General features: G+C 39.7%; 2 protein-coding genes across 2 annotated transcripts; both read right to left on the reverse strand.

Moving 5' to 3' along the window:
• Positions 1-1,046: 1,046 nt before the first annotated feature.
• On the reverse strand, positions 1,047-7,410 carry LOC115585900 (myoD family inhibitor domain-containing protein-like). The gene is made up of 4 exons (XM_030424533.1): positions 7,156-7,410; positions 6,694-6,783; positions 5,515-5,739; positions 1,047-1,489 (listed from the first exon to the last, which is right to left on the reverse strand). The coding sequence occupies exons 1-4, from the start codon at positions 7,214-7,216 to the stop codon at positions 1,212-1,214; spliced, it is 654 nt and encodes a 217-aa protein (XP_030280393.1). The 5' UTR covers positions 7,217-7,410; the 3' UTR covers positions 1,047-1,211.
• Positions 7,411-10,369: 2,959 nt separating this feature from the next.
• Positions 10,370-23,223, reverse strand: LOC115586245 (forkhead box protein P2-like). The gene is made up of 16 exons (XM_030425098.1): positions 23,125-23,223; positions 21,889-22,057; positions 19,804-19,908; positions 18,303-18,389; positions 17,652-17,745; positions 16,865-17,042; positions 16,307-16,411; positions 15,500-15,587; positions 14,938-15,075; positions 14,019-14,208; positions 13,846-13,916; positions 12,850-12,951; positions 12,619-12,740; positions 11,930-11,996; positions 11,712-11,842; positions 10,370-11,396 (listed from the first exon to the last, which is right to left on the reverse strand). The coding sequence occupies exons 2-16, from the start codon at positions 22,042-22,044 to the stop codon at positions 11,267-11,269; spliced, it is 1,764 nt and encodes a 587-aa protein (XP_030280958.1). The 5' UTR covers positions 22,045-22,057; positions 23,125-23,223; the 3' UTR covers positions 10,370-11,266.
• Positions 23,224-23,728: the final 505 nt, after the last annotated feature.

The raw sequence follows: 23,728 nt of genomic DNA on the forward strand, positions 1-23,728 counted from the left end.
ACTCGATGTACAAAAGAGACGTGTCTGTGGAATAAAGCCTGAGTCTTGAATAGCTCCTGAATTGCGGTACAGCGAGTTTCTGTCCTTTTTCATGAAACAACTAACCATGTGCAGCAATGTGATCAAGAACAACAACATGGGTCCTTAATGAGTCCCACACAGGCTTCGGTTTTATTCACCCAGGACATCTGAAGAGATTTAACAAGCACAACACATGACCTCAGTGAAATTTCTTTCAATATTTCAAAAGGTCCTTGAATGTATTTTGCAAAAAAAAAAAAAATCAACCAGGAGGTAAATAATGCACCTGCTCCTTCCTCCTGTCGGGGTGGTTTTAATGAGCTGAGAATGCACTCATGGTAAAGAAATAGTTTGACATTAAGGGAAATAAAGCTCATTTACCTTCTTGTGGAGAGATAGTCGAGAACACCACTCTCACATCTGGAGCCAGGAGGCAGCTAGCTTAGCTTAGAACGATTACTGGAAACGGGGAGACTGCTGGAAGTCAATGGCAAGATAGACTCTGCAAATAACCTTCATAACACCACAGCTTGTTTTTTACACTTTTGCTTTTGTTGGTGTACTCAACAACAAAACATTTGTTTTAATTACTGAGCTTTAGAGGTGCTGGTAGGCAGATTTTCTACATTTGGATGAAGCTAGTGTAGCTGTTTTCCGGTCTTTATGCTGAGTGAAGCTCCGCTATAGCTTCAAATTTAACAAGTGTAGTTTCAGCCTTCTCATCTAACTTGCTTAAAAAAAAGGAATAGGCTGTTTTTCAAAATGTGGATGTACTCCTTTAGGAATGGGCCTAGGAGGCGATTAGCTTAGCTTAGCATACAGACAAGTGTAGGGAAGGCTCTGTCCAAAGTTTGAAAAATGCTTACAAGCACCTTTCCACCTCAAAAATAACGTGCTGTATGTGATTTGTTTAATCTGGAAACAACATCTGACATCTTAAAGCTAATCATCATCGAATTATGCTAAACTGAGCTAATTGCCTCCCGTCTCCAGCTCCTATTTAATGCACAGTCATGAGAGTGACATCAATCTTTTCTTTTAATTCTTGGACACAATACATATATGATACGACTTTGAAGGTCATGGCAAGGTCAGAAAGATGACGTTTGGTCACAAAAAATGTCTTTGTGGCACTGACAACTCCAACATTAGTTTCAGTCTCATCATAGGTGTGGTAGTCCACAGGACTTCTAGCTGCGATGGCAGATCTCGCAGCACTCCAGACAAAACTCGAGACACTCGGTCGGCTCACAGCAGGAATGGAAAAGGACCGAGTGGCAGTGTGCGTTGCAGTTGAGCTCCTCCACAGGCGTCTCTTGGATGGCCGCACAACAGCGGGCGCAGGCATGGCAGCAGGAGGAGCAGAGGGTGTGGAGGCAGGAGGAGCAGACCTCTAGGAGACCCAGGAGCAGCACCGAGCCCTGGCACCACAGGCACGCCAGCAGCAGCTGGAGACAGGTCTCTGTGGCTAACACATTGAGGAGACGTGATTTAAGCAGCAAGTCTCACAGCTGAGGGCACAAAAAAGCTGTTGTATGTTGTAAAAAGGCTGTCAGACGGCATCAGAAATGGGGATTAACGATTCTATTAACCCTAAATTAATCTCTCGCGTGTTTGTTTGTTATGTGGAACTTAAAAGAGAAACAGCTCCGCCGCGGTGATCAAGTGTGATTGTGTTTACTTAATCACAGAGCTGCTGTTCAGCCCTCGAGGGAAAATAAAAAAGGCCACAGAGGCTGCCGGTGATGAACAACAGCCAGGAAGAAGCTGTCACAACATAATTGCTCTCCTACTCAAATTAGGTGCAGATCAGATTGCATACATTAACCCCACCGATGTGTTGCAGAGCATCTCTCACGATCCCAGCCGCATTGTATTATTACTCAGCTACCGTTTTTTTTCATCCTCACACACACCAGGTAGAGTGAGTGAGCTCATGCAAATCGAGCTGTTTTATCCTGTTTACTCCGGGAAGTAAATGAAAAGGAGGTGGCGGAATTCCCTGGGGAGTGGGGTCCGGCGTTTTCCTGCTCGGCCGCCCCAATTATACACCCCCCGGCACATAACAAATGCTAATATCCATATACCTGTGTATAGATGAAAAAGGGGCATTCTGTATGGCTACTCTATTGATTTAATGCGCAACTTCATAGGGATAACAACATGAACACAATGATAAACAAGGAGTGGCCCTCTGCACACTTTGATAAAACTGGAATAAAGTGCAGCAGTTTGAAAGTCTTCAAGGGAAACTTTTTTACAGCTCCACTGTTTGGTGGTAACAGGAAAATCTGCTGAATGTAAACATGGTTCTGATGCTCGCCCGTTGTGACTAATTTTCCCACGAGAATGAAAGCTTGAATTACACTTACTGTAATTCACCAACATGAATTAACTGTCGTTTCAATTTCCAGCGAATGAGCATAATATTTCAGTGACCCATGGAATCAAACTCATAGCTTGAAAACTCCTCATCTGCTGTATGGGAGGTAAAGCTTCCTACCGAATAACCTGGGGGACCTCAGCATCTTCATCATCGGCCCAGGGCAAAAACACTTTGTCATTTTAGGGAAGACATTTATATATCAGAAGATGCAACCCGCCACTGGATATCTTGTAAAAATGTTTGGATTGTTCCCTGAAGGTTTGCTCAGGGGACATTGTTTCATTTGTATTACCAAGTAAAGTACTGCTCATAAACTATAATGTAAGAAAGTACCAAAATTAATGTGTTAAATCTTAATAATTATTAATCAGAGACATTTTTGAACAGCAAATTAATGCTCCCTATTTGATTAATTAGCCAGTGTTTAATGCTGATCATTGAATTAACTAATGATGATACAATCTTTTTAAGTGATTAGTTCACATGAATACCATCAGCAGAGGTAGCGCTGTGTTGTGCTGGAGGTGAAGTTCAAACTCAGAATATTATTATTTGACATATTAATGAGGTAATAATACAAACACAGAGATATTTATTTGTTCCATAACTGAATGAACAAGCTGTTCTCAGCGAAAAATAATTGTGCTGTTCTTTAAGGTCTTTAAAGTTTGTTTGTTCAGTTTATTCAGTCGTGAAAATGAACAGAGTTTATTTAGTTTGTTTAGGCATGAAAACAAAAAATATAATCAGTCAATGAAGATCTTTCTCCTCTGATTCCGATTTCCTCCCAAAACAACACAGTTCACATTTAATGGTATTCGTGTGAACTATTCACTTAAAAAGATTGCATAACCTTAATCTCAACCAATGTTAATTAATGTATCCTTATTATAAAGTGTTTACGGGATGAAGTACTGAAGTCGTGAACTAGAAGAGTGATGGAATGCGTCAGCTGCAACCTGCTGCTGGCTGATAAGACTCAAAGTGAAAGTAAATGAGGCCACTCTCTCCAGCAGGGAGGGCAAACTGGAGTGACTCTGTGTTTTACCGTGCCGTCCGCTGTGTTATCAGCTTCACTTGGGGACAAGATGGCTTCAAGAACGGAGCAGGAGCTCTGCTGTCCGCTGTGTCAGGAAGATCTTAAACATCCTGTTCTTCTGTCATGTAGCCACCGCGTCTGTGGAGACTGTCTGTACAGCTGGTGGAGAGAGAAACAAAAACCACAGTGTCCGGTTTGTAAGAAAAGAGGTTCGATGGAGGCACTTGTAACATTCTGCAGCAAGCACGATAGGAAGCTCGACTTCTTCTGTCTGGACCACCAACGGCCAGTCTGTCTCGTTTGTAGAGATTCAGACGATCACACCAACCACACAGTCAGACCCATCGATGAGGCTGCAACTCAACACAAGAAGAAACTTCAGGAAACTCTGGAGCCCTTTGAGCAGAAGTTAAAGGTTTTTGAAGAAGTTCGAGTGAAGTTTGATCAAACTGCAGAACACATGAGGGTCCAGGCCCGACGCACAGAGAGCCAGATTAAGGAGCAGTTTAAGAGGCTACACCAGTTTCTAGACAAGGACAAGGAGGCCAGGGTGGCTGCACTGAGGGAGGAAGAGGAGCAGAAGAGTCAGATGATGAACGGGAGGATGGAGGCTCTGAGCAAAGAGATCGAAGCTCTTTCAGACACAGTCAGAGCCGCAGAGGAGGAGCTGAGAGCTGACGATGTCTCATTCCTGCAAAACTACAAGGAAGCAGTGGAAAGAGTCCAGCGGAAAGTCCTGCCAGATGATCCACAGCTGCCCTCTGGAGCTCTGATAGACCAGGCTAAACACCTGGGCAACCTGACCTTCAACATCTGGAACAAGATGCAGGACATGGTCTCTTACACTCCTGTGATTCTGGATCCAAACACTGAAAATCCAGACCTCCTCCTGTCCGAAGATCTGACCAGTGTGAGACAAGGAGAGAGACGTCAGCTTCCTGATAATCCAGAGAGGATCGATTCTTACATCACTGTCCTGGGTTCTAAGAGTTTTGAATCTGGGACTCACAGCTGGGATGTGGAGGTAGGAGACAGTGGACACTGGGTCCTGGGTGTGTTGGAGGAGTCTTTCAAGAGGAAAGGAGCCATACAGTCAGGATTCTGGGAAATAAGGTACCAGGAAGGTAAATACTTAGCACAGTCATCACCAGAATCATTCACTGTTCTCGGCGTGCAGAAGAAGCTCCAGAGGATCAGAATGAACCTGGACTGGAACAGAGGAAAGCTGTCCTTCACTGATTTTGACACTAACACACACATCTACACCTTCACACACACTTTCACCGAGAGGACATTTCCATTTATTACCAATAAGGATAAATACCCTCTGAAGATATTACCCACGAAGGTCCGTGTGGCATTCACGTGATTATATTCATAATGTTGTATGATTGTTTGCGTTATTTCGTGTAATAATCATAATATCAATCTTGTTATGTGTGAAATGGTTTCACGTATTTCCATACTGTCATTTATACGTTTGTATTATTTTTTACCTGTGTGTGAATTATTGCATGTTTGAGCAACCAGATCCAAAGGATGATTCAAATTCAGCCCTGGTTTATTAAATCTAATATGTTTGATGCCTAAATCATGAAATGTTTAAATGTGTAGAATACACAAGTGATTAATTACCAAAAATATATAATAAGGTTTCTTGCTGAAAGGAAGCGGAGACAGTTCTGTCTGTAAATGTTTTTAAAGCCGTTTTACATCATATTTAAGGTGGACGGCTCAGTTTTATGGTAGATGTCTCCATTTAAGGTGGATGCTGAAATATAATTGACTGAAGATGTGTGTTCACTGCTAATGTAACCTGGTATTTGAACTATCTTTTGGTCAATTCATCAATAAAATGTTGATTTCGTTTTTCCTCTACTTGTTTTTTTAAAGGACATTTACAGATTGTAGATTTGACGTCGACTAAGAATAAACCGAGCTTCAGCAGCTTCAGCATCGCAGCATTACTTACTGCCATTATGGAGATAAATGTGACGGACAACTTGTCCTGGTTTCAGTTTTAGATCATATTTTTTTGTGTCAAAGTGAGACACGTTATTGTGCCTACCAGCAGGTGAAGCAGTGTTTTGGTGTGATCCAGCCACATTGCCCCTGCTCCTCCTGCTCCTCCTGCTCCTCCTTTCGCCTCTGCTGCTTTGCACCGATGAGCTGGAGCCCTGTAGGGAGACAGGTGGCAGTCTGTGGTCTGGGACTGCGAGGCCACATCGTGGGCAGGTGGGTTTCTGCAGGTCACACTGAGGCTCCTGTGAGGCTGCAGCAGGTAGAGGCTGAGCTGGGAAAAAACAAACAAAAAAAAAAAACAGCAAAGATTGTCTCACCTGATCATCAACTTCTCGGTGAACACAAAGCAAATTCAAGCTGTAATTAACTCATTTTTAAAAACCAGACAGTGCAGAAAGGACAGACTGCCAAGGATAAATCGTTTTTTGGGCACCCAAATTATATAATACGTTTTCTTGCTGAAAGGAATCGGAGACGATTCGATCTGTAAAAGTGTTTAAAGTCGTTTTATATCATATTGAAGGTGGATAGCTCAGTTTGTTTTATGGCAGACATCTCATTTCAGGGTTATTGCTGCCAGAAAAAGAAAGAAAAAGGACTCAGCATTTTGGTGATTATATTTATAATGTTGTTTATTTTATTGTTTTCGTTATTTCATATGATAATCTGCAGTATGTTTATAATATCAACCTTTTATGTGTGGTATGGTTTCACTTAGTTTGATACTGTCATTGGATTTTTTTTTAATAATCTTTACTTGTGTGTTAATTTGTTTTGTTTTGTTTGAGCAATCATATCCAAAGGGGGAGCCATATTCAGCTTCAGTTATGCTTACTTATTATACTTTCTACTTATCTTGTTTCACCCCAAGCATGACGTTGAACTCAATCATATCGAGTAATTGAGTCGATGCCTCAATTCATCTGTTCTCCGCATGCTATTTCCACATCATAACAACATAAGTTTTCATGTTTGAATGTAAAACATTTCACATGTTAACAAGATAAATTGTACATTGTTGTAACAAGATAAGTTTATTATTAAATTAATTATGAAAAACTGCTTTTCTTTTCCTGGCTGCATACATGTAATAGATTTGCTGCTGCTTTTAATCATACCAGTGTCTGATTTGTTTTGCAGCCAAACCTTCTCGTCGGGAGTCACAACAGCACTTAATTGTGGTCACTGTATTGTTTGCTGTACAGGTCTCAGGGTTTCTACTTACTGCTGATGAGGTCAGTGGGGATGGTATTTCCTCTGCTAACAGGGTCACATGCTGGAAGGATTTCCTGGGCTGGCTTTAGAGACACACCACCTTGAGACACATCAAAAGAAATTTGTGTTAGCTGAAAGGTTATTGAAAGATATGAAACACACCTACATGAAAAATCTGGAAATGGAAAGGACTTTTAAAAACGTTCTTTTTTTTTTTATATCCCCACAAATAAAACAGTAATTAATCAAAATCACTGCAAGTTAACGTGCAGTGTAATCCTGCCTTAAGGAGCTTTAACTTCAGTGGGAACATTTTGTGTCTCCTGATGTTTTCAATGTGTTTCAGGCTTTAACACGCTGCACAGAGGGACTTTTCAATATTCTGTGAAGCATAAAACAAGTGGCCAGAGCAGCATGAATGTGTTGTGAAAATAAACTGCTTTTGCTTCAGGTTAGATCATGAGGTACTTACCTTTAGTCGGGTTGCTCTGTTCCTCCGTCCCGTCCGCAGGTAAATGGTCTTCTGGTAGCATGTCTGACACTCATGACTGCTCAGCGTCTCTGTTACATTTTGTTCAGCCGTCCACCATGTCCATCCTCCTGCTTCTGTCCACACCAAGAGGTCAGGAAACCTCCAACAACACCCAACATGCAGGCCTGAGTCACCACTCAGGAGACTGTGAGCTGTACTGTGTGTGTGTATGTGTGTGTGTGTGTGGGTGGTGGGGTGTTTTGTTGTTGGTCAGTGACTTAATAACACTCCCCTTCCCAGCAGATCTGTGAGTGGCTGCTCTGAACATGCTGATCACAGAACAGCAGAGGCGGCCAGCGGCCTGTCTGTGTGACTTAAGGGTCCCTTCTTCTTTTAGTCACCTAACACAATGGAGACACATGCCCCACAAATGTGTCAGCTCAATACTGTATGTATGCACGCACGCGTGCACACACACACACACACACACACACACACACACACACACTTATATGATCCTGTCATAGTTTATAGATGCTAGTATTAAGTGTACATATACATGTAATAACTAGTCATGTTTTGGTAACACTTTAAATTCTGAGTTAAAAAATAAACAATGCAATTCTTTATAATCCCTTTATTGTGTATTGTTAAATTGCAACTAATATTTATAACACTTTGTATATGGTTAAAAACTAAATATTGGACAGTCATTATAAAGTTTGTTTATAAACCATAACAATTGCTTAATAGATAGTTTATAAAACATTTCATTATTTACAGATAGTGTATTAAAGGCACAGTATGTAAAAAGTGGAGGCCTGTTGAATTAATTTTACTCACCCCGCCCCCTTTTTTCTGTCATCCTGACCAATGTGAAGGCACGCCCGCCTGACCTTTGTGTTGTGCACAAGCTAAAGGGCGGCCGGTGCTCAGGATTCACACAGTGACAGTGTCAACCCTCTGTATCTCAGTCTGAGAATCACTATGTCCACACTCACACTAAATTCCCTCTCTTGGATGTTCCGGACAAATTTCATCCCGATCCAGTGAAAAATAGGTGATTGTTGAAGTTTAAAATACACAAACATGGAATCACTAAAAATGCGTTTTATGAATAGATCATCAATAATAATAAAAAATGGTACTTGGAGTACAACTAGAGGATCTTCACAAATTTGATAGAAGTTTCAACATGATTTTTTTCAAGAAAATCCTTGACATCAACAGGGAAAAGTGTTGTATTTTGAGTGACTTGGCATGGAATGATTCAAATACCTGAAGTTGACTAGCTCCACCAAGAAAACCTTATTTCTGAGTTTTATTTCCACCTCCTGAAACAAGATAAATACAGTAATGAATAACAGTCAGTGGCATTTAAATACTTGGAAAATATAATTCCCTTCCACAGATGAGGACTTTATGAAGAAATTGGACACATGGGCGACAGCATCATCATCACATGTTGATGAGAAAATGAGCGGAGACCAGCCCTTTCACAGGGACTGTTGACTAAGTGCTGTCAAAAGTGCTGCGTTGAAAAACATGTTGACTTGCCCGCCTCGCAGTGAGTCTGCGGCACATCAAAGCAATACATAAGTGAAGCCGTTGAAGTTGTCGGGCACCATGCTAACTTTCAGTCAGTGAACGCGCCGCGCTGAGAGGCAATCAGAGGAGAATGTCACCTAATGGGCTGACAGCGAATCAAAGGAAGCCCTGAGAGGCAACAGCGAACTTAAAGCTAGCTCGTTATCAGCCGAGACAATTACTGACATTAGTCAAAACAGGGAGGCCTTTGTTCTGTGTTTGGTTGTGAAGTCTGCAGTTACAGCTTCACTTCAGGGTGTTCGTCAGCAGCTGATGGGACGGTTTGGGATTGTAGATTCATAGACTCAAGACTTCATTTTACTGAAAACCTCCCTTAGTGATTATCAAGAAACAAATATATTAACAACATATATTAGCTCAGATGTTGCTTAATGATTCCGATCTAATCATTGTAATCTGCAGTAAGTACTTTAAGGTATGGTGCCTTTAGTTCATGGATAGTTACTCTCCTCATATAAGTCACTGTCATTGCTTTTCTTCTAACTTTATAAAAGACACGTTTTAAAACAATAGTATAGGCTACTCTTGTGAATCAGGACAACTTTCTTCAAGATTTTGTATTGAATTGGCATTTAGTCAAGTCAAACAGGAACCAATATCAACCTAACCAGGTAAAATAATTTTAAATTTAGATTAAAAAAACAAAAAACGGTTGCTCTCATTTGAAATGGCTGATCTTGTACTCCCAAGGGGAGTTTCTTTAGCCCGATTCAAATCAATGTCCCCTTGCTAATTTAGTTTATTTTAAGGAATTTTCCAGGATTTTTCTGCTTTTTTCCTTTGTTTTTCAGAGATGACCTTTTGAATTATCTCCTTGCAATTGTATGCCTCAGTCCACCAGTCAAATTGAGCTTATACTGCTGTGTTTATTAGTATGTTAAGTTCTGATAGAGCCAAAGAGAAGCTACGTGTTCTAAAATGTAGACACTCCACTCACGTCTTCAACCCAGCAGCAGAGAAGATCTGTACCATCACAAATGTTTTTTGCAGAACATTAGGATGTCAGAGTGAGGTTGACCTTTGGGATATGAAATATCATTACTTCATCATTTTATCCTTTTAGACATTTGTGGGAAATGTTTTCATAATAAGCACATTCATTATTGAATGTGTAGTAGAATCTGAAGAAATACCCTCCAGGTGTTTCTGAGAGATCACGCTCAAAAGGACTGGATGGATGGACGTGAGGGCACAGTAACCTTGACACGTGACTACCAAAATCTAATCAGTTCGTCCATGAGTGCAAGTGGCTATTGTGCCAAACTGGAGGAAATTCCAGCACGGCATTCCTGGGAAAATGAACTGGACGGATGAACTGACGACCCACAAACACCTTTAAGGTTATATGTGTTGTATTACACTGCATTTACCCAAAACAAAGCAGCTATTTTAATACTGGTAAAATTCCCAAGCACACAACACGCACACTCGCACAGGTGCAACCACGTCAAGGTTAGTGGCAGCAGCTCTATACAACAGTGGCAGTGGTGTAATAGTTATATTTAGGTTTGGTCTCACTGTAGAGTTCGACATCGAAACACAAATGTTTTTCTTCAATACCATTAATCACAGGTGTGACAGAGGCAAATGAACAGCGTTCGTTGACGAACATTAAACAGGTTTACATTTATTTATTACATTGTTATCAGACACTTTGGACATACAGCTTCAGACAAACACAGTTTTATAAACAGAGAGTTGCATGTACACAATAGCATCCATTGTAAAGACTCCAAATGTTATAAAAGTGTATGTTTGGGAAGATCAAGCACAAGGTACTCATGGGGAACGACAGACATACCATTAGACACTAACTTGACTAACTTGAGCTGGACATTGATTAAACACATTTAAGCAGGATGACGAGCATCTTACAAGTAATTTTAATGTACAGAGACCCTAGAGTGAAGCCACGGTACAAACTACATGTTTCATCAAAAGAAAAAACACAAAACCCCTCCTTCTTTTTTTTTACATTCACATCCACTATTTGTGGCTTCTTGTCACAATAGACAGACAAAACATGAATTATTTACATTATTTTACAAATCACTTACTTTGGCCTTTATGATTAAACATTTACATGTCAGTGTTGGACTTGTTCACGGTGAAAAAGGACATAATTTATCCCAAACTATCAGTTCCCAGCTCTATTTGTGACTGCGTACGTTCTCATGTATTTCTTTTTTGACACACCTTTTTTCTTATTTGCGTTGTTCAAATTTGAGCATTGCGCAGCCTCAGATACATAGAGTTTTGTATTTAACGGCATTCATTTTCTGTAACCTAACACAAAAACTAGCCTTCTTTCCTATTGTCAAAAGGACAGAAGACAACAAAACCAGACCAGCGCTCATGTGTATGACTATATGAACCCTATAATGACCCACAACTCTGGCTAGCTGTGTGCATGGTGCTATATTGTTGTCTACGTCCCTTATAGTCAATACAGTTTTACTTTACTACTTTGCAATGATTGTGTCAAGTCTGAAACCTTTTGTTGTCATTCAAGGTCGAACAAATGCTCTTCATCATTTTCAGTCACGTCGTGCTGCAGACTGGCTGGTTTTACCGTTGGCATCGGGGATTCTTGGTTGGTCAGAGTCAGTGCTTCTTCTTTAAGGAGAAGAGCCCTGCGAGTCAGAAAGACAAAGACATTTGATACATTTTCAAAAAAAAATAAAAAATTCAGACTTTTCCAGGTTCAAATGACCAGAAATCTAGATAGATTTCCAAACTGTATTTGACATCTGAGTACACAAAGCTGGATGTTTATTATACAGATCAATGGTTTTGAAATTCAACTATTAACATGTCAGTTGCATTCTGACTACGATGCTGTTATGTTGCTTAATAATTGCCAGAAGATTGTAGCTAGGTACTGCCAGCCTGCGTAAAACTGGCATTTAGACATGGCTGTTCAGTCCATGGAAAAATAAGAAACTCACTGCTGGACTCGCGGGGAGAAGTTTTGTTGACTTTGGCTGTTTGTTGCTTTGTTCTCCTGTATTTGACTCCTGGAGTTTCTCCCGACACACTCTTTCTTGAATCCTGGCAGTGATGCCTCAGCCAGTGCCGTCTACAAAGAAGATTGATCGAAAAATGAAACATGATGTCGACCAGTTCAAACTCCTGTTAATCAGAAATATAGTTTTGCAGTTCTTACCTGTAAACTGGCATTCAGAATGGTCCCAAAATCCAGGTTGGAGGCCACATTTTTCATCAGGGACGGACTGTTGCGGAACAAAAAAGGATTTGAAAACAGACACAATCTATGTCTAATTCATGGCGAGTAAATCAATATCTTGTATATATATTCAACAAACCACAACATGGTAACAACAACAGTTTGAGGCAAGGTCAGTTGGAGGAGGGGCAACTCGAGCCTTGAAACTGTCACCAGGATCAGTCCAATTGTATTTATAGTTAATTTACTGATACTTATAATCCACGAACAATCATGTGCAATACTGCAGGTAAAGGGAAACTATTTTGTCCAGTGTTGGACACAGGAGTATATATTTTGTAACAGATTATGGATGTAGAAAATATCACATTTGATTAGTGGCAGATAAAATTGTCCCGTCTTGTATTAAGTCAGTATGTGGGCTTTATATCTCAACACAAACAATGTCAGTTTGCAAAGATTTATTTGCATGTTCTAGAGCCTGCACTCCAATAAATATATGTTAAAACCTAGATGTTTCCCCCTTGAAGCTAAGATAAACCATTAGTATCTTAAAATACAAACATTTCAACATCATTGTTTAGAAAGAATTAAAGTAATATCTTAAACATCATTATATTTGAACTGAAATATGTGTCGATATTGGAACACTAGGTCATGTACTGTACCCTGTGATCTTCTGGGATCTCCTCCTCTGGTATTCCTCCTCATCCACTGTCCACACGGCGCCTTTCACATTCTCCACACGCACAAAACACTTGTGCAGGCTCAGGTTGTGGCGCACTGCGTTCTGATGCAGAGAAAATCAGTGAGTGAAGAGGTATCACTGAAAACATGCTGCATAAATCAGGTATGACACACACTGTGATCACACAGTTAGTTATCTGGGGGTGCGATACCTTCCAAGTGGCAGCGTTGCGTCTGAAATAAGCAAACGTCCGCGTGAACCAGTTGTATATCTCGTTGAGTGTTAGCTGCATGTCTGATGTTTCCATAATAGCCTGTAGATGGAGGGGCAATGAAAACACTGCATCACGTTATAAGATCGACTTAAATTGTGAGGCTCACAACTAGAGCTGCAGCGATTCATCGATTTACTGAATAGTTGGCAACTAATCATTTTGAGTAAATAAAGTCCTCAATTCTCTGATTCTACTTTCGTAAATGTGAACATTTTCATGATTTTATATTCCCCCAAAATAGTAAACAGAATATATTTGGATTGTCAACAAAACAAGACATTTGAGGACATTATTTGGTTGTGAAGGATGTGAGGACATTATTTTTAAGCAAAACAACTAACCATATTTGAAGAATTTTTGGTAAAAAAAAACTTAAAACACGAAATTATTCAACTATCAAAACATGTCCTGAGAAGATCAATGGAAGAGGAAAAGAGAAGACGAAAGAAGTTCTGATACAGAAATCTGTTTTTGGGCCATTTTCACTAATTGTTAATTTTTCTTACTATATTTGATAATTTGAGTAATTATTATCCCTGATCATGTGAGAAATTTAGAGGGAAAATCTCTCTATGGTGGAGCTAGTAACAACAAAGAGAGATCTAAAACGTTAATTTGAGTAGAAAGTACATTACTTCCTTCTGAAATTTAGTGGATTTGACACATAAAATAACTTGACTAAATGTACTTAGATACTTTTCACTACTGATGTAATCTGAGAGATTATTTATCGTGAGTAAGGCCTTCGACATTGAAGTTTTTAAAATTCAGGGGACCAGTGAATAAAAAACTAAGAGACAGAGTAAAACTGACAAAAGTGAAAACATTAATTGCATTAATTTGCAATTTACGTACAAAGTGACCGAAAAAAAAATATATAGATATTTTACAAGTTAACTAAACAATGTTTACATTTGAAAAAAGAAAGACTACCTGTCTTATCAGTGTTGCATAGGTGAAAGGTGGTCTGATGTCAGTGTTCTTATAGAGCTCATATTCATTTTCTGAAACAAGAATGAAGTGTTAATTGGAGAGAAAAAATGTGCTACAAATAATGTTTTTGCCATTTGTACAAAATCTAAAAATAAGTACAGTATTCGGCTTACCTGACGACAGGGAGTACACCAAAGGATGATGACGACGTCTTATGGCCCCGGCACACGATGTATTGGTGGGCGACTCGTCTTGACAGCCCTGCAAGGGAGAGCTGACACGGGCCAGAAGTTTGGGGGAAGTCTGGGCCAAGTCTGACGGGCTCAGCGAGGGCAGGTCGTTGTTGTCGACGACTGAGCTGAGCTGAGAGCGACACAAGAGGATGATCCAAGTTAACAAAGGAACAAGAGGACTGAAAAGACTGACAGAGAAACAAAACAGAGAGGGAGATGAGTGTAACAGAACGATTTGTTCCGCCTCTTCAGAGGTGATTCCACTAATACAGCAAGAAGAAGGAAGCCAATTATTGTTAATTATAGGGTGAAATTGTTTGGTGAGTGTTGTGATTATGGTGCAATATTTGCGAGATTAACAAAATGATTAGCTTCCATGTTATCAGAGCATGTCTGAAAACACAGTGGCAGCCGTCCAGTGCCAACAGCTGGGCAACAAAAGGGAAGGGAGTGCAGAAAGTCACACTCAAGGTGGACGGGGAGAAGTGTGAAAGTGATTTAGAGTTATGGTAAAAAGCCGTAAAAGGGTAAAACTTTTTCAAAATGCATTTGTGATTCAATCTCACATTGTTTTTCTGAGCAGGTTCAAACATTCCTGACCTTCATCTCATGCAAGCATGTTTTTCGTTTTTTAGGAAAATGCCAACACATTTCTGCAACTCATCCAACTGTAAAAGTCCACCAGGTCAGTTACAGGCTGGCAGCATCTTCGTCAGCGCTGGAGAAGATGAACTTGCGGGCAGAAACATGTTATTTTCACTCTCCACCACATATTTGGCTCAGATTTGCTTACACTTCACGGCTCATTTGCTTCGTGTCTGTTGTTCACGCAGCTATTACTGCACAGCACACTATCTACCTGTGGACCGCAGGGGTCAGCAGCCGTGTCAGACTGCGGCGACTGCAGACTCGTGGGTGCAGAGAGCGGCTGGGCTTCTAAAGATGGCAGGTGCAGGTGAGCCATCATCGCTCGCAGACGCTCCCGTTCTTTGCGGAGCTGTTAGAGGAGAGGAAGGGAGGGAGAAGAGATCATAGTCGACGGCGTGGCATCAAAATCACTCAACACAGTGAAATGGAGCGCTGTGAGCCAAAGTACAATTTCCTGCTGTGTCAAAACATCAGGAAGGAGGCGGAGTTGGCCAAAACATTACATGAATATTTACCATGAGCAATAAGGTGGTTTAAGGTGGTGAAATTCAGGGGAAAGAATCCATTGCTGCAGAATAATATTGCCACTATGAATATGATTTTCGAAATCAATGTGCAAAACAAACTCACACTCTCTTATTAAGGCTCACAGAGTGTTTGCTTTTTTTGTGTAGAATATGACAATGTTATTAAAAGTCGCACAGCCACTAGCACGCATCCGAGCAGCTGTGATAACTTCCGTCGTTGTACACCTGAACAGGACTTACGCCTACCTGAAGCTCGAGCTGCTGAACCACCTGCATCTGGACTCTGCACTGTGCCGTACTTCTGTCGTCCAGAGTGTGCTCACTGCCCAAATGCCTGAAATACACACACGGACGTCAAAGGCTCAGCTGGAAATCGGTCTGCTGAGCATCAAATACTCATTCACAGAGATGGCAGCTGTTATCAGCTTGGATTCACAGCAGCTGCAGTCGATTTCAGTGGTGACCCACTGCGGTCAATGGCAGAAATCTAAACTATCAAGACATTCATGGAATCTTTATTCAAAACAATTCAGAAATGATTTAAAGATAGCTCGACTGAATATATGCATCAACAGCAGAGAAGTTGACAATTGAACGGATCTGGTGAGAGAAGTTTCAGTGGATGCTATGATATGACATGTTTGTTTGTTTTCTTTTTTTCACCACTGACACACATTTTTTTATAGCTTAAAGAGAAAACTATAACTATAATTTTGTTGTGCAATTCTGGTTGCTTAATGACAATTACATTGATCTTGAATCTTGAATTATTTTAGATTATCACACAGAAAATTTGAGATTGCAATTTGGAAAAGTGGTTGAATAAATATCTTTATCATTGAGTGGTAGACAAATGTTTTAATCCATATGTTTAGAAAAATCCTTAATGATTCTGAAAATTCCTTACATTTTTACCTTTTTAAAAATTACCAGATATTTATCAAAAATTAATGCTTAGGTTCATTGGAGATGAAAGTATTTCTTTAAATCATTAAAAGAAGAAGGTGCAATGAGTCAGAAATTGAAATGCATTAGGATGAAGTTAAGACCCACTTGACAAACTGGCTGAAGTTTTCACACACCGACTCACATCCGGGCCAATTACACACTCCATGGCTGTAAAGAGTGTGTGTGGCATCTCGATTGGCTTTAAAAGCACTAGACAAGGTAGAAGAGAAGGAGATTGAAAGTATTGTGATGATTAAAAACCCAAACAGCAGCCAGCAACAAAACAAAAGCAACACAGCAAAAAAACAAGCGTGTTTTCTTTTCTTTTCAGGTAGCAGAAAATGACAGAGGGAGGTGGAAGGGAGCACTGATAAATAAATGGAAAACTATTTACTTTTGATTAGGGACATGTCATCATGTAAACTTTTTCTTTGCTGAGCCACTTCAGGTGGTGGAGCACAAAGCAAACAAACAAAACAAAATATATCGTCCCAAGGGGAATTAAAAGTGAAGTCTCACTGCAAAAAAAAGCAAACAGCTCCCCACCAGCGTCTTGAGAGGAAGAAAAAATGTCTCCAGATGACATGTCTTTGATGTTTATATATATAAAAAAAGCTTCTCAGTTCTCACAATGTGTTTACAGCACTGACAGACAGATCGTACCATTCTGCCCTCTGAGGGGAAGAAGTCTCCTGGTCACCCGCCTGTCTCCGCCTGACTTTAGTTGACATCATGTCATGAACAGGAGAGTCCTGGTTACCCTTTGATGTGGTTTTATCATTAGTCAGTCCATTTGTGAGCTCTTTCCATATCTGCTGCATCTCTGCGGGGCTGAGACCTCCTAAAAATATACGACAAAAACACACACACAGCCGCATTGTAGATTTCTAAATCTGAGAGTTTTGTTTTACATGTTGATCAAGGAAACAGCAAACACAATGGGGGGTTATTATCCATATATCATACATTAGAAGCAGCTGAAAAACATTATACGTGTGGCATATATTTCCAGAATTATGATATTTACTTTGTGCTGTTCACACCTGCAATTTTTTCGATCTGCGCTTCACAATCAGACGAGTGACCTTGTGTCACTGAAATCCAGGAATAATTATCACGCATGAAAAATGAGTAATGATTATTTTTCCGCTTTTAGTTTTCACTTTCATCACCATGTCTCTTAAGGTCAGTGCAGCTACGTAGCTGAACCTAAAACCAACCCTTTCTTTGCAGAGCTCTCTAATACATGTGTATCAGGTGTCAGAATGAAACTTGTCCTCTGTCGGTGGTTGTGTCCTCGTGATATGATACAACATATCAAAACTCTACGGTAGATCCAATCTCAAATTAACACACATGCAGAAGTCTTGAACACCATTGCTTTCAAAGGACACTGCTCCACAGAGGGAGAATAAAGAAAAATGTGCTGTACAATGTAAAGAATAGTGACCTGGAGAGGACAGGACCGGTGTCTGCACCCGGAGAAGCTGCTGCTGCTGCTGGAGCTGTAGCAGCTGCTGGAACATGAGCTGCTGTGCAGGAAGCTGAAGGACGGAGAGAGAAAATAAGACGTTTCAGAAGCGAGGCAGCGTTCACGTAAAACTCTGCCGCTCACATTCTTGATTGCTTCTGGTAGCTCTTCGGGTATTGATGAGATAAAATCAGTGGCATTCACTGCATCTGTAATGCATCCTTCACGAAATGCTTTGAAATCTCACATCCCAAAACTAAAAGCTCACCACCCACACTGCCAACTAAACTAAAGAAAATTGTTATCAAATCCCAAATGCAAGTGACAAAGCACATTAACACGTCTGTCTTGATTGAACGTTCCCTCCTTTTTTACGTCTGTCCTGTTAAAATGTAAAATATTATTACACTTTCTGGCCATACTGCAGCAGCTGCTTTGTTTCCCATTGAAAAGTCAAAAACCGGTTATCAACATAAAGTTATTCATATTTCACATGACATTTCTTTTTTTTTTCATTTCTATTTCATTGTATTGAGCTTAATAATGAGAGCTTTAACTAAAGCAAGGACAGAATTATAAAATAAATAAAATATAAAATATATATATTCATATACATAGATAACCTCTTACCTCTTTGACTTTCTTGCTGGGCTGCTGTTGAAGCAGCTGCAGGTGAATCTGTTGTTGTTGCTTCTTGTAAAACTCTTTCAGATGTTGCTAGAATACAAAATGGTAATTGACTATTACTGTACAATTATTTTAGTATTATTATTATTGTTGCTATATGGCCAATTACAGTGAAAAGTGAAACAATACACTAAACTACTGAATTGCAAATGATCAACAGTAAATGTCATTTGGTTGATTAGACCGCTACTAACAATGAGCCAGTTTGAGGTACAATTTTACTATTATTTTGATTGAATGGATTATCAGTCAGTCAGCATACACAGTTGCAGGGCACTGAAACAAGTGAGGCAGAGTGGGGAGCAGCCCTCCATTATATTATTAATTGGCTACACCTGTGGTGGATTACAAGTCAAAATGTCTGCCGTGAAAACACCAGCATGAATAAACTGAACTTGGATGGCCAGGTAGGCTAAGCAGCTAATGTTAGGACTCATTTACTATATTTCCACTAGTTTGCCTGGCTAAATTTACTGGCTTAAAAAATGGCTTAGCTTCATAAATGTAACTGTTGGTTGGCTGTGAGATAACTTCGCTAGCCCTGGAATGTTTATGCTAGCGAGGCGAACTAGCTAGTTAAATGGTCAGATTCATTTTAATTGGCTGAAATTCACTTTAACACGAAGTTGCTTAACTTCATTCATGTAGTTAGCTGTGAGCTAGCTGAGCTAGCTAGTATCCCTGGAAAGCTAATGCTAGCAAGACTAACTAGCTAATGTAGATACGCATTAACAAAAATAATGAGAGCAATTGGTTTAATTGACCAGATCAGCTAAAAGGCAGCATTAATCTATGGCTGTAGTAAAAAAAAATGTCAGCATTAGGTGGCTAAAATAGATTTGATCTGGTAGACCAATTTGTTTAAATTAGTTAACTTTAACACAACTGGATATCAAAGTAACTTACCATTATTCATTTGGTTAACTGTGAGGTAGTTAAGCTATTATCCTTAGAAGGATAATGCTAGAAAGCTAACTAGTTTTGATGTCACACCAGCATTAACCACACTTGATTTAAATTACCATATTAGCTAAAAGGTACAATTAAAGCATCTCAATTAGTGTTAGCATTTGGTGACGAGAATGGATGTAGCAGTTTGTAGCAGACAATTAAGCTCTTTAACCTTAACCGCCCAATTATCTTACTTTTATAAGTTTACCAGGTTTTGACTTAAGACACAGTTTCAAAGTTTTTGCTACTTTATTGCTTTAGCTTGATATATAAATTAAGCCTATTTGGCTTAACTACCTTATCTGAGATTCAATTTAGGTGAAAAAGCTATCTTGTGGGGCTTTACGGACGTTGATCTTAAATTGCATTCACTCCATTAGTTACAGTGTTTTCAATCCAATAAATATTTATACATAAGAAACTAGGCACTGCTACTGTATAGTAATGTGAACCAGAGTCAGGTGTATTATTAGGAGTATTATTGCATAAATACCTGCTGGAGCATTAGGGCTTGTTGTTTCTGGTGGATCAGGGCCTGCAGCTGGTTGGGGGATAGAAGGTGCTGCATCTGCTGAGGAGCCATCATAGCCAGAAACACCTTCAAGGAGAGGAGGAAGGATACATTGACAAAAGGACCACAGTCCAAAGCATGAAGGCAGGAGCACGAGTGAGTGAGACAGAAGGCAAGTGTCAGGTGTTGAACAGTAATAACCATCGAATGGAAATCTTTCCAATCCAATTACAAAACAGCGCCTGTCAACCTTTAGTGAACATCATCATGCTGGATTGTGTCATTGACCCTAAATGAGATGGGAGATAGGCTGACCGGTTAATTAGCAACACAATTACATGCTTGTTGTGACTCCTAATAGAAGTGTATGCGTATTAATAAAGGCAAACACTGGCAGAATAATAACTGATCTGGACTGTTGCTGGTTGTGTGGCAAATAACAGGGCGACTGTCTCCTTCTGGACTCAGACGGTGCCAACAGCGATGAATTGCCATGACTGCATTAAGGCACAACAAAAGCCACTAACAAATTTAACACGCTGTATTACAAGAAATGCTTAAAAACAATACAAGTTCCGAAAATTGATTATTTGATGAAACATAATTTATTTAACAATTTTTTGAAATATCAAATTGCTTCTTCAAAGGCTTCTTTATAAAAAGTCGCATGCTGTAAACAGGCATGTGTAAAGGCTGACGTGATGTTCTTCAGAGGTTTCAGTGAAGCCTTGTGTCTATATTGAAGTAATATGTTAGTGGCTTGTAGGATGTAATGAAAGAAGAGCACATATGGACCTCAAGTTTGTCGTTTTTTTTCGTCCGTGAATGTGGGGGTACAGAAGAAAGTTGTTTTGCAAAGATTTCCAAAAGAAAGTTACTAGATCCCAACAATACACTAATTAACGTTACATTAGGTGAACTTGCCAATAAACCTTGTATGTGAAATTTACAAGGTACCCTAACCTAACAAATGTCCTGACCCCAACACATATCTGGTAAATTTTCCAGCAGTTTTAGTTGGAAAAAGCAAGCACTTCAAGACGTCACTTAGCCAAATTGTTTTTCCGGATTGTCTGACAATTCATGAATGAGTTTGTGAATAATAAGAAAAATACTGACAAACTGAATTCACAATGAAAATAACAGCTCGTCTTACACATTTCAGAATCTTGTGTTTTGTAGTTTTAAAGAAGGCACTGATGTACAGCTGGCTTCATTATCATGCTTTACAAATCCCTTTGTGATGTGTGGATTTGATGCTACACTTCATGAGAAATATATGACTGATGGAGGTCCCTCACTTTCATTATAAAAGAAAAACCGGTCTTCAGTGTAAATAGCCTTTTTTTTTATGAGGATTGGAATTGCACTCTGGCAGACAGGCAAGGCTGCAACAGTGGCGATATTGCATTGTCACTTACTATAGGCATTATGTTGGCTGCAAATTACAAAAAAAATAGCATCTTTAAGGATTCAGCTCACACAGTTGCAGACAGTGTTAGCAGACCCTTTACTGTGGACAGCGTCAGTGTTTTTTGTTATATTGTTTAAATTCTGTTGGCCACAAGTTGAGTGTCATGCGGAGGTTTATAAAGTGAATTAAGACAATAGAGCAGAGCAAAACTGACAAGATGTGAGAACCAACTGAAGGAAACGGCGGTGACCAGGTGTCCATTATCTTGGTTGTTTCATTGATCCCCTAGATTAAGACTCCCAGGAATGGAATCGCAACCGACAACCATAAAATTATGTCGAGCCATGCTTATTTGCGTTTCACTTGCATCTGTTTGGCCTAGGTCTATAGACAATTATTCCTCCCTGGCTCAGACTTGAAAACTAATAATGAAGGACAAACAGAGTTCTGCGTGTCAACTCCCAACCCGGATCAGATCTCATATGAAATCCCTGCAACTGTCAACAGAGCCCGAGGCTCCAGGTTTGGTGACCTGTCAGAGGGTGTCCAATATGGAGCCGACTTGCTGTATTTCCCTTGACATGTGTTTGACTAAGACTGTTCTTTTTCCCGCTTATAGAGCCGAGGATGGAAGAAGAGGTGAATGAAGATACCTGTTTATGGTGGAGACTCTGCCAGTTTTCAGCACTCACTCCACTGCAGGAGTCCCCATTAGCTGCTCTCTCTCCTGCACCGTTGTCTGTGTGACTGAGGAGGCTGCTGGCTGGAGTTTGACGGGCTGCTGTGGGACTGAGAGGAGACTCAGGCATCCCAGCTCAGGTCCTACAAGAAAGGAGTTGACACTAAATTAGCTCTAAGATACAAACACTGCTGGTACAGCGCAGCACTTCAGCTAAATTACACCTAAACTGTGTGGAGGAGGAAAGAAAACTTGTGAACTTCAAATCAAATCGAATCAAAGACTAGATAGAAGAAGTTGATAAATATCAATTTACAGTTAAGAATGTAATTGCACGTGAGTGGAAACCAGGAAAAAAGTAGTTATTTCAGCATAGCTCATTAGATTTAAAACATCTACATTTCAGGACAATATTATCATCTAGACCTTAAACATACATTTAATTGATAGACATGATAACAGTACGTTCTAAAAATAAAGACATATTCATACAGTTACTGTTAAAGTTGATTTTCTACTGACAATTAGATGTGCGTTTGACCGTTCACATAAAGTATCACGGTCACATTATCACAAAGTGTTATTGAGTTCCAGTGAGTTTTTCATGGTTTTTAGGAATATTTGACTTTGCTTTTTCAGAATCAAACATGTGAACAGACAGCATTTAACCTAGCAGATGACAGAAGACTCAAAAACAATGGGAAACCCAAATCAACATCAAAGAGACACCGTCCACAATTACAATGAAATAAAGTAAATGAACAAATCCAGACGAAACATTGAGAGACTCGGAGCAACATCTTATTCCAAGGATCATAGGGTTCAGAACATTCTCAATACAGGAAATATAAACAGGAGTACAGTCAATCTGGTGAGAGATCTAAAAAGTGTCTTCTAAAATGTTTTACTCCTATTCCTCATCCACCTCATCCACCAAGATATTTTCTCTAGGGGTATGTGACTACTTCAGAGAGCCACATTCCACTTGGGAAGAGTGTATCTGATTTCAAAGCCAACTTTCTATTACATTTCTTATTTAGGCACGATGTGAAGTAGAAACTAAGATGTTACAAAAAAAAGACCACACATATATGCAGGACAGCTATAAAAATGCAGACTTTTCTCTCTGAAATTGAGCACTAACAGTTGTTTAACTTGAAGTATTAACTGACTCGTCTATTTCTGTCCGAACTGTGTTAAAGCTACATACCGTTGAGATGAAGAATCAAATTCAGAGCAGCCAGGCAGAGTTGATGTCTCCAAGTCATGCAGTTTGGAGTGAGGATGGGAGAGAACTGATGGAGTTGTGTGTCTACCTGCGGGGGAGGAGTCACAGTGTCAGTCAGTGAATTAGACACTGAGAATAGCAGTTGATTATCAGGGTGTGAAAACAGGGATAAAATAGTAAATACCAAATCAGTAAGAGCTGTAGATTTTAGTCTTAGGCTAAAAAAAAAAACGTGCTTATCTGGTTTGCGTGATGTGTTATTTTACTGCATTTGTGCAAATGTCCTCTATGGTTTGCATTAATCGATAAACATCACTTCTTCATTGGAATATATATTCTACATAAAATATAGACAAAACATTATTTTCTTTCTTCCAGTTGCCTATTTTTCAGATAGAAAGCATTTTTGCACACCTTAGCTCTCTTTGTTGATATTCATAGGCACACACACAAAAGACAAGAAACATTACAAAACAAAATGCCTCAAAATAAGCATAATTTATTGTCTTTCATGATTAAAACAAACGGTTCTCTTTGAGAGAAGACAAGTATAGTTGTCTGTGACTTTATTTAGATATGCAGCGGG

Source organism: Sparus aurata, chromosome 8, assembly GCF_900880675.1.
Source record: "Sparus aurata chromosome 8, fSpaAur1.1, whole genome shotgun sequence".
NCBI classification, from domain to species: domain Eukaryota; kingdom Metazoa; phylum Chordata; class Actinopteri; order Spariformes; family Sparidae; genus Sparus; species Sparus aurata.